The 15294-nt window shown below is 45.5% G+C and overlaps 1 protein-coding gene across 1 annotated transcript in view; it reads right to left on the bottom strand.

Moving 5' to 3' along the window:
- LOC142313138 (uncharacterized) overlaps positions 1–15294 on the bottom strand; it is a 180911-nt gene that overhangs the window by 93529 nt on the left and 72088 nt on the right. The window contains exon 15 of the mRNA XM_075352125.1: positions 1205–1352. Within this exon, the coding sequence (XP_075208240.1) occupies positions 1205–1352 (148 nt within the window). The remainder of the gene's footprint in view (positions 1–1204; positions 1353–15294) is intronic.

The raw sequence follows: 15294 nt of genomic DNA, 5'->3' as shown, positions 1-15294 counted from the left end.
TCAGAAACTTAGGTTCAATTTCCCCTAACAATCTTCTCTGTACATGGGACGTTGCCAGCCTTTATACTTCTATCTCACATGCTAAAGGTATCAAGGCCACAAAAATGGCATTGGATGACACCAACTTTAAACAGGACACAGTCGATTTCATCATGGCTCTTTTAGAACTGGTCCTAAATGAGAATTACTTTCTATTTAAGGATGATTTTTATATCCAATGCCATGGGACCGCGATGGGGTCGAACGTAGCCCCGGCTTATGCAAACCTCTTTATGGACTTTTTTGAAAATCGATACATTTACTCCTATCCATCATTCGATGAACTGGCCCTCCTTTGGGTCCGGTACATCGACGATGTATTCTGCATCTGGCAGGGAGACACTACAAGCCTACTAAACTTTGATAAATATATCAATAGTGTATGGCCGGAGATTAAATTCACACTGAACTACCATCCAAAGGAAATTAATTTCCTCGACACATATATAAGAAAAGATGACACTGGTCTTCTATCCACTGACCTGTACCGCAAGCCCACGGACCGTAATTGCATGCTCCTGTACAGCAGCTGCCACCCAAAATCCATCAAAAATAGCTTGCCGAGATCGCAATTCAAAAGGATTACCCGTATAGTCTCAGATGATACCACCAAAGCACAGAGAATGGAAGAGATGACTGAGAGGTTCCTGACACGGAACTACCCTGAGACCTTACTAAGAGCAGAGAAGGAAAGGGCACTTCTTCCTACTCCCTTGAGAGAGGAGACAATTAAGTATGACAAGATTCCATTTGTACATACACATCACCCCTCCATGCCCCTAGTATATAATATCATTCATCGACACTGGCCTCTGCTAAAAAAGGCGTACCCAGATATAGGATCATTCATTCTTCCCCCACTAATGTGCAAAAAGAGACCACCAAATATAAAAGATTCCCTGGTTAAAGCAGATGTGGGCAGTGACAAACCCAATACCCAAACACTTCTGGCACCTAAACGCACTGGCACGTTTCCATGCCTCAGTTGTGCCTCTTGCTCAAATGTCATCAAAGGTGACCATTTTGTACACCCCAGGTCCGGCAAAAGCTTCCATATCAAAGAACATTTTACATGTGAAAGCAATTTTGTGATATACCTAATCAAATGCCCCTGTGGTTTGCTTTATGTCGGTGAAACCACACAACATGTAGGTGACAGAATTGCCAGCCACAAATCCACGATTAGATGTGGTAAAACATGGCTTCCCATCCCTTCTCATTTTCATGAGGCCAGACACAGTGTGGCGCAATTGCGGTTTCAGGTCATTGATAGAGTGCACAGGCCTAGACGTGGCGGTAACCACATAGAACTTCTGAAAAAACGGGAGAGTTTCTGGATTTATAAACTCGAAACCCTAGCACCCAAAGGGCTCAATAGAGAAATGGATTGGCTCACCTAAAAGTGTATACATCTATAAACGTTCTCTATGACATAACTAAGTGCTGATTTCTTGTAATTCTTTACAGAAAAACTAAGAAAAACTTCTACTACCACTTCTTCCTCCACTGCGCACTCACTGTTAGATGGTAAAGTATATATTGGCACTACGATAGATTGTTATAGACACTGTACTGTTCTGGCACTACGTAGCATATTGGGACCCTTATACTTTGTGCTTTAACCTCTTCCTTTATAGGCCTGAAGGAGTACGCATACGTGATACTATGATGACACATTGCCTGTGCCTATGTCTGTGTACCTATTTGCAACATGCATTTCCCTTGTGCTTCCTACTGCTATTGTATATGTGCCGTGCATAATTCGATACGGACACTTTTTTCTGTACTATGCCTGCCATCTCCTATTCCCCTCTCTTAGCCTGTAACCTCTTACCATTTATTAAGTACACATACACACCAACATAGAAGGAAAAGCGTCTTCCCAGTATGATTATCTCACTAAGTACAAAAAATTGCCAACTGCGCAGGCGCCGGCTCCTCTATTACATACCCAACGGTACTACATTTGCACTAATACGAGCGCACTGCGCTATTGCGCATGCGCCGGCGTCTGACGTGACTTCCGGTTTTCGGAAGTAAATAGCCGATAGACACAGTCTCCATTTGCAGCAGCCACAGTCTGGGAAGACGGCCTTCCAAGGTAGGACGCGACATTACACCCCTTCCAGCTGGATCACCTACTCTACCTTTGCCTGCATTCCACTAATCCGACTTTTCATCCCATAGAGGGACACCTCAAATCGCCCTGCACACATCTCCTACATAAGGATTATACAGGTAATGTGCTTTGGATTTAACAGCTCCATAATATCAGGATCTACATGTCCTAGTGCCTGTATCCAACCCTGTTACACATTACCTCTTCTAGATAATAGCAAGTTTTTTTCTGCATACTCCCCTTATCTGCAAGTGGTGGACAATATTCTGGACGGCTCTAAGGTATAATATCCCCACATTCTACACTAGTAGCATTATGTGCATTCAATTATCCTGAATCAGCTCTGCCTACTTCTTCTTATAGGAATTACACATTGCAAAGACTTTTTCAGTGCATGCCTATAGCTACACTTCACATGTGGAGTCCAATAAGGTACCACCTGTTCCTTGCTAACCTTTTACTATAGTTACAATGCACCCCCTAACAGTACATGCTCCCTGTCTTACAGGACATAAAACGTGATCCCGCATCTGAAAATATTAAATCCAGACTAGGTCTCTATACTATTCCAATAATTACTGGATTAAGGTTGTGCATCACCATAAGGTAGCTGGTCTAAACACCATAGATATTAAACTGAGAACCTCCTTGTTAAATCCACTTTGACTCTCTTTCCCATTGTTTCAGAAACCATAAGTTTAAATGTTCCGCTGATGCATTTACTAGACCTTGCCAGAACAACTACACCCTGAGACCCCTTATCCACCAGGTATGCTCATTCGGGTATACTTACCTTAGTCAGGGGCTCCATTTTACTCCAATCTCACCCTGTTTACCTTTATTTGCAGGAATTGCCTTCTGTGACCAATAGAAAAATAACACTTAGGGTGTTCCCCTACTCTATATTTCTCTGTACACACTCCTTGCATCCATTGGAAACTAGTTTCCCCCACTTCTTTGGAGGTAGGTGCTATATTGCCACCTTTACTACTGTCGCCATTGTCCTACCCTGTACTAATACATTTATAGTAACTTACTGTATAAAGTTGCATATCAGACGTCCAAGGTTTTGATAATGACATGGATAAAAGATTCTTGACTATGAGAAAAATATTACCTAAAAATGTATATATGTATCTATATGTAAAAAACCCCTCTTCTCCTTTTTCCTCCTTTTTTCCATGTATATTGACTTTGTCTTATTTTACCCTTTTTTCAGTGTAATACGGCGTGAAGAAGGCCAGTGTTATGGCCGAAACGTCCCACCTTATGTATTATTACCACTTTTATTGCCTTATAGCATTGAAAATATAAAAATTTTAAAAAAAAAAAAAAAACAAAAAAACCTTTTGAACCAAAAGCAATTTTGTTGGTCTTTATATACCTCGTTCTTTGAATAGAGAGTGCAGTGTCTAGATTGTACATGATAGTCTGGACCTCGGTCCACTCACTAGCACCTCCATAAACTTACCACTGAGTGCACACCATATATTTCTAGTTTACTACTGAATGATGTCATTCAACTCAAACAGTCCTTCAAAAAAACAAAACTTCATTGGCTACGTCGGGTGAAAAATAAAGTTATGGTTCTTGGAGGAAGGCGAGAGAAACAAAAAATGTAGAAATGAAAAAAGCCCAGTCATTAAAGGATTAGAGTAAAAAAACAACGAATTCCACAAAGGATTGACAGATTGGAAATATCCATAATATTAACAGAAAAGATCTCTACAAGTTTTAACACCAAAATCAAAAATTTTGTTAAATGAGAATGATTACAAAACCAATTATGATGTAGTAAACACAACACAAAACATAAAACAGTAAATCATCCTTCTAGAACAAAATTAAAATTGTAATCACTGTATTATCTTTGAGGTGGGATTTGCTTCCACATAAATATGGGAAAATAAGAGGTTCAATTCATAGAAGCTCACATATAGAAAACTCCTCAAGAAAAGATAAAAAAAACCACTTAGAAGATACAGTTAGGTCCAGAAATCTTTGGACAGTGACACAATTTTCGCGAGTTGGGCTCTGCATGCCACCACATTGGATTTGAAATGAAACCTCTACAACAGAATTCAAGTGCAGATTGTAACGTTTAATTTGAAGGTTTGAACAAAAATATCTGATAGAAATTGTAGGAATTGTACACATTTCTTTACAAACACTCCACATTTTAGGAGGTCAAAAGTAATTGGACAAATAAACCAAACCCAAACAAAATATTTTTATTTTCAATATTTTGTTGCGAATCCTTTGGAGGCAATCACTGCCTTATGTCTGGAACCCATGGACATCACCAAACGCTGGGTTTCCTCCTTCTTAATGCTTTGCCAGGCCTTTACAGCCGCAGCCTTCAGGTCTTGCTTGTTTGTGGGTCTTTCCGTCTTAAGTCTGGATTTGAGCAAGTGAAATGCATGCTCAATTGGGTTAAGATCTGGTGATTGACTTGGCCATTGCAGAATGTTCCACTTTTTTGCACTCATGAACTCCTGTTTAGCTTTGGCTGTATGCTTGGGGTCATTGTCCATCTGTACTATGAAGCGCCGTCCGATCAACTTTGCGGCATTTGGCTGAATCTGGGCTGAAAGTATATCCCGGTACACTTCAGAATTCATCCGGCTACTCTTGTCTGCTGTTATGTCATCAATAAACACAAGTGACCCAGTGCCATTGAAAGCCATGCATGCCCATGCCATCACGTTGCCTCCACCATGTTTTACAGAGGATGTGGTGTGCCTTGGATCATGTGCCGTTCCCTTTCTTCTCCAAACTTTTTTCTTCCCATCATTCTGGTACAGGTTGATCTTCGTCTCATCTGTCCATAGAATACTTTTCCAGAACTGAGCTGGCTTCATGAGGTGTTTTTCAGCAAATTTAACTCTGGCCTGTCTATTTTTGGAATTGATGAATGGTTTGCATCTAGATGTGAACCCTTTGTATTTACTTTCATGGAGTCTTCTCTTTACTGTTGACTTAGAGACAGATACACCTACTTCACTGAGAGTGTTCTGGACTTCAGTTGATGTTGTGAACGGGTTCTTCTTCACCAAAGAAAGTATGCGGCGATCATCCACCACTGTTGTCATCCGTGGACGCCCAGGCCTTTTTGAGTTCCCAAGCTCACCAGTCAATTCCTTTTTTCTCAGAATGTACCCGACTGTTGATTTTGCTACTCCAAGCATGTCTGCTATCTCTCTGATGGATTTTTTCTTTTTTTTTCAGCCTCAGGATGTTCTGCTTCACCTCAATTGAGAGTTCCTTAGACCGCATGTTGTCTGGTCACAGCAACAGCTTCCAAATGCAAAACCACACACCTGTAATCAACCCCAGACCTTTTAACTACTTCATTGATTACAGGTTAACGAGGGAGACGCCTTCAGAGTTAATTGCAGCCCTTAGAGTCCCTTGTCCAATTACTTTTGGTCCCTTTAAAAAGAGGAGGCTATGCATTACAGAGCTATGATTCCTAAACCCTTTCTCCGATTTGGAAGTGAAAACTCTCATATTGCAGCTGGGAGTGTGCAATTTCAGCCCATATTATATATATAATTGTATTTCTGAACATGTTTTTGTAAATAGCTAAAATAACAAAACTTGTGTCACTGTCCAAATATTTCTGGACCTAACTGTATGTGTTAAAATTGGACTAACAACATATATATAGATAAACATACATGATACTACGATACTGTACTCACCCTGATAGTAGGCCTATAGAACAGAAACAAGTACCAGCGGAGGTTAGACACTAGTAATGGGTGGACCCGAACTGTAAAAGTTCGGATCCGTGGGGTTTCAAACTTACCCGAGAGTGGTTTTCTGCCATGAGATGCAGGTCTGAACTCGGTGAGGTCACGGCGTTTACAGAGGTCAGGTTACCTGCGATAACAAGTGGAGGACTGTGGGAACCTCCAGCAGTGGAAACCTCCAGCTGTGACCACAAATAACCCGAGTAACGTTATCACTCATCGCGTGGCTCAGTCTCTACCTGAAGCTCACAGCGGGCGGTTATGATCTATGGCCGCATGCTGTCACTTCTGATGTTACACTCTTAAAAAGTGTATGGCGATTATGAATAATAATGCACATCCATTATATGAGCTATTCATGAGACAGAAGAGCACCTTCAGTAACCAGCTAATGCTTCTGAGGTGTAAGAAGGAAAAATATGGGAAATCATTTGTGCCAACTGCTATGGGAATGTACAACAATAACATTCGTGTTAAATCATCAAGGTGAATGTTTACTTCTTTATTTCTTCTACTTTTCAGTTTACCCACTGTGTGTTACCTAGTCCAATGTATAATGTTCTTCTGTCAACTCTACTGTCTCGTCAATTAAGTAATTCATGTTATTATTTAAGTTGTGCTGCTGTGATACCATAATTTCCCACGGGATCAATAAAGTGTATCGTGTCGTAACTTCAGATGTAACAGAGCTGGGATTGCCTTGTGAATTACGTCGGACCTAGTTGTTTAGGGGGTTAATAAAGAAGTCAAAGATTGTGTTTTTTTGTATTTTATTTAAAATAAAAGATTTTTTTGGCGTTTGGGTGTTTTATTTCTTTTCACTTACAGATTAGTAATCATGGGGGATCTCATAGACACCTCCCATTACTAATCTAGGGCTTAGTGGCAGCTGTGAGCTTTTATTAACCCCATATTACCCCGACTGCCACCACACCAAGGAAATCGGGATGAGCCCGTTAATGTCAGAGATTGTGGCATCTAATGGATGCGACAATCCAGGGCAGCTGCAGGCTGATACTTTTAGGCTTGGTGGCCATTAAGCTTGGGCCTCCCCAGACTGAGAATGCCAACTCTCAGCTGTTGGATTTATCATGGCTGGGTATCAAAATGAGGAAGGGGGGAACCACACGCTGTTTTTTTTAATTATTGATTTAAATAAATAAATAAAAAATAGCCCCACGTGGTTCCTCTTATTTTGATACACAGCCAAGATGAGCGCACGCCTGGGGACTGCAGCCTATAGCCATATGCTTTATCTATGCTAGGTATCATAATATGGGGGACCCTACACCAATTTTTTTTTATTCATTCATTTTTACACCACAATAGAGACCTGCAGACAGGGTCTGTGATTGTAAGCAGTCAGACACGCTGTCACTCAGGGTGGGGGCGCGTCTGACTGCAACAAATCATAAAAGGCATGACTGCTGGTGGGTGGAGAAAGCAGTGAATATGAATAAGCGATAACGAGCGGCCCTAGAAGTAGAATTAGCGCCTAGAAGCATTTACAGCCACCCAGAGATCGGTAAGTGTAACGCGCTTGCTCCAATCACCCGATCCCTTCTACCACCACTTAGCGACCGGCATTCGGTCAAATATCAATTCCAGGCCGGATCCATTTTCTTAAAATCTGGGTAGACCCGCCAATCCTGTTATCTACGAGTCCGCCCATCACTATTAGACAAGACCTAATATTATGGTGCCACACAGCACAGAGGCTGTCCCTAATTCACCTGGATTTACCTGTCTTTGAATCACTGACGGACACTCAATTCTGTCAAGATACTGGCGAATACAGGCATATAGCGTTGATAGATGGAAATATACTTATTAGGGAGTAGATATTATTTGGCTCCGCCAACGTCAATGCTTTTTGATTACAAGTGTGCATCTTTTCTTGAAGGGCTTTCTATAAGTGGAATTTGTTTCCAATGAGGCTTAATCAATAGTGAAATTTTTGTCACAAAGTTCCTTTGTTGAATACTACGAAAGAGAAACCTTGGTCGTCTCACATCTGGTAATTCCAATTCCAGGATGTGAAAGTTGACATTACAGCAGCTCCAGCAGCCACTCACCCTGAGTTTCACTGAACGTCACAGCCCAGCATCAAGAGGAGGGTTTACTTACCCATCCTGCAGCGGTGTGAGGGCCTACACCAGGATTGAGAGAAGTTTCGTCGGGTGAGTATCTTATCGCAGAGGCGTTGGTAGAGGGGGGAGAGGAGAGAGCAGTGTGGATGAACAGAGCGCAGTGCGGGGGGGGGGGGAGAGCAATGCAGGGGAGAAGAGCGATGCAGATGAGCAGAGCAGTGCCGATGAGCAAAGCGCAGTGCAGGGGAGCAGTGCACTGCAGATGAGCAAAGGAGAGCAATGCAGATGAGCAGAGCAGTGCGGAAGAGCAGAGCGCAGTGCGGGGGGGCAGAGCAGTGCAGATGAACAGAGCGCAATGCAGGGGAGAAGAACAGTGTGGATGAGCAAAAAGCAGTGCAGGGGAGCAGTGCACTGCAGAGGAGAGCAATGCAGATGAGCAGAGCAGTGCGGATGAGCAGAGCAGTGCGGATGAGCAGAGCAGTGCGGGGTGAGCAGAGCGCAGTGCGGGGAGGGCAGAGATTAGTGCAGGGGAGAGCAGAGCAGTGCGGATGAGCAGGGCGCAGTGCCGGTGAGTGGGGCGCAGTGCGGGTGAGTGGGGCACAGTGCGGGTGAGCAGGGCACAGTGTGGGGAGGGCAGAGTGCGGATGAACAGAGATTAATGCGGGGGTGAGCAGAGCAGTGCGGATGAGCGGAGGGAAGTGAGGGGGTGAAGAGCAGTGCAGATGACCAGAACAGTGCGGGGTGAGCAGAGCAATGCGGATGAGCAAAGCACAGTGCAGGGAGCAGTGCACTGCAGATGAGCATAGCAAAGCAATGTGGATGAGAAGAGCAGTGTGGATGAGCAGAGAGCAGTGCGGGATGAGCAGAGAGCAGTGCGGGATGAGTAGAGCAGTACGGAAGAGCAGAGCACAGTGCAGGGGAGCAGTGCACTGCAGATGAGCAGTACGGATAAGCAGAGCAGTGCGGATAAGCAGAGCAGTGCGGATAAGCAGAGCAGTGCGAGGAGGGGAGAGCAGTGTGGATAAACAGAAATTAATGCGGGCATGAGCAGAGCAGAACGGATGAGCGGAGAGCAGTGCGGGGGTGACCAGAGCACAATACGGGGGAGCAGATGAGCAGAGCAGTGCGGATGAGCAGAGCACAGTGCAAAATGGCAAAGCAGTGCGGCGGTGAGCAGAGCAGTGCGGGTGTCAGCAGAGAAGTGCAGGGGGGCAGTGCGGGGGTGAGCAGAGCAGGGTAGGGGAGGCAAAGCAGTGCGAGTGTATAGAGCAGGGGAACACAGAGCAGCGCAGGGAACAGAGCAGTGTGGGTGAGCAGAGCATCGCGGAAGAGGCATAGCAGTGCGGGGGAGAAAGAGTAGAGCAGGGAAACCCAGAACAGGGGAACACAGAGCTGAGCAGCAGAGGGAACACGGAGCAGCACAGGGAATAGAGCTGTGCAGCGCTCCCAGCCAATTGGGAAAGTACTGTTCTTCATTGACTGGGACAGCGAGTATGGATTGTCGTGGGACCCCCTTATAGGATTACACTTGACCTGGATTAGGGATTTTGCAGGAGAAAAAAATTGGTGAATGAGGGTGTGTCTTGTCTTTAATTCTGTAATACTTCTATTTTTTGACGTGTTCAGGTTCGCTTTTTTGAATCGTGGTGGGACCTCACTATGGATTACGCCGGATATTTAAAAAAAAAATAAATAAATAAATTGTAATAAATTGGTACACAAGGGCTGTAGTCGGAGGGGGTTTATCCAAATAAAATTTATTTTTCTTTGTTCAACTACTGGATTAGTAATGGGGGGTATCTGATAGACGCCCACCCATTACTACAGTAATACCAGGGCTTGAGTCAATTCACAGCTGACATCAACCCCATTTATTACCCCGTTTGCCACCGCACCAGGGCAATGGGAAAAGCTGATACAAAGTGCCCAGATACTTTTGGGGTGGTTGCGGCCTGCTATTTTTAGGCTGTGAGGATCCAATAAGCATGGACTTCCCCAGCCTGAGAATGTCCGCTTTACCATGGCTGGTGATCCAATTTGGGGGTGACCCCATGGTTTTTGTTTTAAATTATGTATTTAATTTTAAATAAAATAACATTTTGGGGGTGCCCTCTTTTGGATTACCGGCCACAGTGAAGCTACCAGTTGTAGTCTGCAGGCTACAGCTGTCTGCTTCACCTTAGCTGGCTACCATACATAGGGAGTTCCCATGTAATTTTTTGGGGGGAAAATATTTCATTTGTGGCTAAAAAAGAGGCTCAACGCCCTTTAGTGCCACATGAAAGGCAATGGGTGCAAGTGTACAATGTGCAGGGGGTGGGACATTATATATGTGTTGCATATCTATCTATGTATTTCTACCCAGTCATCTATCTAGCTTTTGACTGTTTTGAAAACTCCATGTTAAAAATTCACGCCACACGGATGTCACACGGATGATACAGACGACACAAGGAGACTAAGCAATAGGGGAAAAAGCACTCGTATGACATACGGAATGATACCCGCATCTCAATCCGAGACACTTCAGGAGCAACAACAGAGCTACAAGTATATTTTATACACAGATGTGACTGTACTCTTACCTACACTTGTTATAAAAAATAAATATGGGGACCCGACGTCATTTTTTTTTCCCAATTATTTATTTATTACATGTTGCGACAGCCATTCATAATTTCAGTATAATACAAATATTATATACATACACACACATACAGTACCTTGCGAAAGTATTTGGCCCCCTTGAAATTTTCAACCTTTTACCGCATTTCAAGCTTCAAACATAAAGATAAAAATTTAAATTTTATGGTGAAGAATCAACAACAAGTGGGACACAATTGTGAAATTGAACGATATTTCTGGCTTATTTTAAACTTTTATAAAACATAATAAACTGAAAATTGGGGCGTGTAATATTATTCATCCCCTTTACTTTCAGTGCAGCAAACTCACTCCAGAAGTTCATTGAGGATCTTTGAATAATCCAATGTTGTCCTAAATGACTGATGATGATAAATATAATCCCCCTGTGTGTAATCAAGTCTTCGTATAAATGTACCTACTCTGTGATAGTCTCAGTGTTCTGTTTAAAGCGCAGAGAGCATCATGAAGACCAAGGAACACAACAGGCAAGTCTGTGATACTGTTGTGGAGAGGTTTAAAGCCGGATTTGGTTACAAAAAGTTTTCCAAAACTTTAAATATCCCAAGGAGCACTGTGCAAGCGATCATATTGAAATGGAAGGAGTATCATACCACTGCAAATCTACCCAGACTTGGCCGTCCATCCAAACTTTCATCTCAAACAAGGAGAAGACTGATCAGAGATGCAGCCAAGAGGCCCATGATCACTCTGGATGAACTGCAGAGATCTACAGCTGAAGTGGGAGAGTCTGTCCATAGGACAACAATCAGTCATACACTGCACAAATCTGGCCTTTATTGAAGAGTGGCAAGAAGAAAGCCATTTCTCAAAGATATCCATGAAAAGTGTTGTTTAAAGTTTGCCACAAGCCACCTGGGAGAAACCAAACATGTGGAAGAAGGTGTTCTGGTCATCTGAAACCAAAATCAAACTTTTTGGGCACAATGCCAAACGATATGTTTGGTGTAAAAGCAATACAGCTCATCACCCTGAACACACCATCCCCACTGTAAACATGGTGGTGGCAGCATCATGGTTTGGGCCTGCTTTTCTTCAGCAGAGACAGGGAAGATGGTTTAAATTGATGGGAAGATGGATGGAGCCAAATACAGGACCATTCTTGAAGAAAACCTGTTAAAGTCTGCAAAAGACCTGAGACTGTGACGGAGATTTGTCTTCCAACAAGATAATGATCCCAAAACATAAAGCAAAATCTACAATGGAATGGTTCACAAAAACATATCCAAGTGTTAGAATGGCCAAGTCACAGTCCAGACCTGAACCCAATCGAGAATCTGTGGAAAGAGCTGAAAACTGCTGTTCACAAACGCTCTCCATCCAACCTCACTCAGCTCCAGCTGTTTACAAAGGAAGAATGGGCAAGAATTTCAGTCTCTCGATGTGCAAAACTGATAGACACATACCCCAAGAGACTGCAGCTGTAATCGCAGTAAAAGGTGGCGCTACAAAGAAGGGAATTTTGTTTACTTACCGTAAATTCCTTTTCTTCTAGCTCCAATTGGGAGACCCAGACAATTGGGTGTATAGCTTATGCCTCCGGAGGCCACACAAAGTATTACACTAAAAGTGTAAAGCCCCTCCCCTTCAGCCTATACACCCCCCGTACTGCTACGGGCTCATCAGTTTTGGTGCAAAAGCCCGAAGGAGGAAAAAATTATAAACTGGTTTAAAGTAAATTCAATCCGAAGGAATATCGGAGAACTGAAACCATTTAACATGAACAACATGTGTTATACAAAAACAGGGGCGGGTGCTGGGTCTCCCAATTGGAGCTAGAAGAAAAGGAATTTACGGTAAGTAAACAAAATTCCCTTCTTCTTTGTCGCTCCTTATTGGGAGACCCAGACAATTGGGACGTCCAAAAGCAGTCCCTGGGTGGGTAAATAATACCTCATAATAGAGCCGTAACGGCTCCGTCCTACAGGTGGGCAACTGCCGCCTGAAGGACTCGCCTACCTAGGCTGGCATCTGCCGAAGCATAGGTATGCACCTGATAGTGCTTCGTGAAAGTGTGCAGGCTCGACCAGGTAGCTGCCTGACACACCTGCTGAGCCGTAGCCTGGTGTCGCAAGGCCCAGGACGCTCCCACGGCCCTGGTAGAATGGGCCTTCAGTCCTGAGGGAACCGGAAGCCCCGAGGAACGGTAAGCTTCGAGAATTGGTTCCTTGATCCACCGAGCCAGGGTTGACTTGGAAGCTTGTGTCCCTTTACGCTGACCAGCGACAAGGACAAAGAGTGCATCCGAGCGGCGCAGGGGCGCCGTTCGAGAAATGTAGATCTTGGCGGACGTAGGTTTCCTAGCCTGTCTCATAGTGGCAATGACCTCTTGAGATAATCCTGAAGACGCTAGGATCCAGGACTCAATGGCCACACAGTCAGGTTGAGGGCCGCAGAATTCAGATGGAAAAACGGTCCTTGAGACAGCAAATCTGGTCGGTCTGGCAGTGCCCACGGTTGGCCGACCGTGAGATGCCACAGATCCGGGTACCACGACCTCCTCGGCCAGTCTGGAGCGACGAGGATGACGCGGCGGCAGTCGGCCCTGATCTTGCGTAACACTCTGGGCAACAGTGCCAGAGGAGGAAACACATAAGGAAGCCGAAACTGCGACCAATCCTGAACTAAGGCGTCTGCCGCCAGAGCTCTGTGATCTTGAGATCGAGCCATGAATGTTGGGACCTTGTTGTTGTGCCGTGACGCCATTAGGTCGACGTCCGGCATCCCCCAGCGGCAACAGATCTCCTGAAACACGTCCGGGTGAAGGGACCATTCCCCTGCGTCCATGCCCTGGCGACTGAGAAAGTCTGCTTCCCAGTTTTCTACGCCCGGGATGTGAACTGCGGATATGGTGGATGCTGTGGCTTCCACCCACAGCAGAATCCGCCGGACTTCCTGGAAGGCTTGCCGACTGCGTGTCCCACCTTGGTGGTTGATGTAAGCCACCGCTGTGGAGTTGTCCGACTGAATTCGGATCTGCTTGCCTTCCAGCCACTGCTGGAACGCTTTTAGGGCAAGATACACTGCCCTGATCTCCAGAACATTGATCTGAAGTGAGGACTCTTGCTGAGTCCACGTACCCTGAGCCCTGTGGTGGAGAAAAACTGCTCCCCACCCTGACAGACTCGCGTCCGTCGTGACCACCGCCCAGGATGGGGGTAGGAAGGATTTCCCCTTCGATAATGAAGTGGGAAGAAGCCACCACCGAAGGGAAGCTTTGGTTGCCTGAGAGAGGGAAACGTTCCTGTCTAGGGACGTCGGCATCCTGTCCCACTTGCGTAGGATGTCCCATTGAAGTGGACGCAGGTGAAACTGCGCGAAAGGGACTGCTTCCATTGCTGCCACCATCTTCCCCAGGAAGTGCATGAGGCGCCTCAAGGGGTGTGACCGACCTTGAAGGAGAGATTGCACCCCTGTCTGTAGTGAACGCTGTTTGCTCAGCGGAAGCTTCACTATTGCTGGAAGAGTATGAAACTCCATGCCAAGATATGTCAGCGATTGGACCGGTGTCAGATTTGACTTTGGAAAATTGATGATCCACCCGAAACTCTGGAGAATCTCCAGAGTAACGTTGAGGCTGTGTTGGCATGCCTCTTGAGAGGGTGCCTTGACCAGCAGATCGTCTAAGTAAGGTATCACTGAGTGACCCTGAGAGTGGAGGACCGCAACTACTGTAGCCATGACCTTGGTGAAAACCCTTGGGGCTGTCGCCAGGCCGAACGGCAGTGCCGCGAACTGAAGGTGTTCGCCTCCTATGGCGAAGCGCAAGAAGCGCTGATGCTCTGGAGCAATTGGTACGTGGAGATAAGCATCCTTGATATCGATCGATGCTAGGAAATCTCCTTGGGACATTGAGGCGATGACGGAGCGGAGGGATTCCATCCGGAACCGCCTGGTCCTTACGTGTTTGTTGAGCAGTTTTAGGTCCAAAACAGGACGGAAGGACCCGTCCTTCTTTGGAACCACAAACAGGTTGGAGTAGAAACCGTGGCCCTGTTGCTGAAGAGGAACCGGGACCACCACTCCTTCTGCCTTCAGAATGCCCACCGCCTGCAGAAGAGCCTCGGCTCGCTCGGGAGGTGGAGATGTTCTGAAGAATCGAGACGGAGGACGAGAGCTGAACTCTATCCTGTAACCGTGAGACAAAATGTCTCTCACCCAACGGTCTGTTACTTGTGGCAGCCAGGTGTCGCAAAAGCGGGAGAGCCTGCCACCGACCGAGGATGCGGTGTGAGGAGGCCGTAAGTCATGAGGAAGCCGCCTTAGTAGCGGCACCTCCGGCGGTCTTTTTAGGGCGTGATTTAGACCGCCATGCGTCGGAGTTCCTCTGATCCTTCTGAGGCCTTTTGGACGAGGAGAATTGGGACCTGCCCGCACCCCGAAAGGACCGAAACCTCGACTGTCCCCTCCTCTGTTGGGGTGTTTTTGGTTTGGCCTGGGGTAAGGATGTTTCCTTTCCCTTGGATTGTTTGATGATTTCATCCAATCTCTCACCAAACAAACGGTCGCCAGAAAATGGCAATCCAGTTAAGCACTTTTTGGAAGCCGAATCTGCCTTCCATTCTCACAGCCACAAGGCCCTGCGTATTGCCACCGAATTGTCGGCTGCAACCGCCGTACGGCTCGC

This window comes from Anomaloglossus baeobatrachus, chromosome 5 (genome assembly GCF_048569485.1).
Source record: "Anomaloglossus baeobatrachus isolate aAnoBae1 chromosome 5, aAnoBae1.hap1, whole genome shotgun sequence".
NCBI lineage: Eukaryota > Metazoa > Chordata > Amphibia > Anura > Aromobatidae > Anomaloglossus > Anomaloglossus baeobatrachus.
Note: the sequence above shows the minus strand (reverse complement) of the source record. Positions and strands in the feature narration are given on the sequence as shown.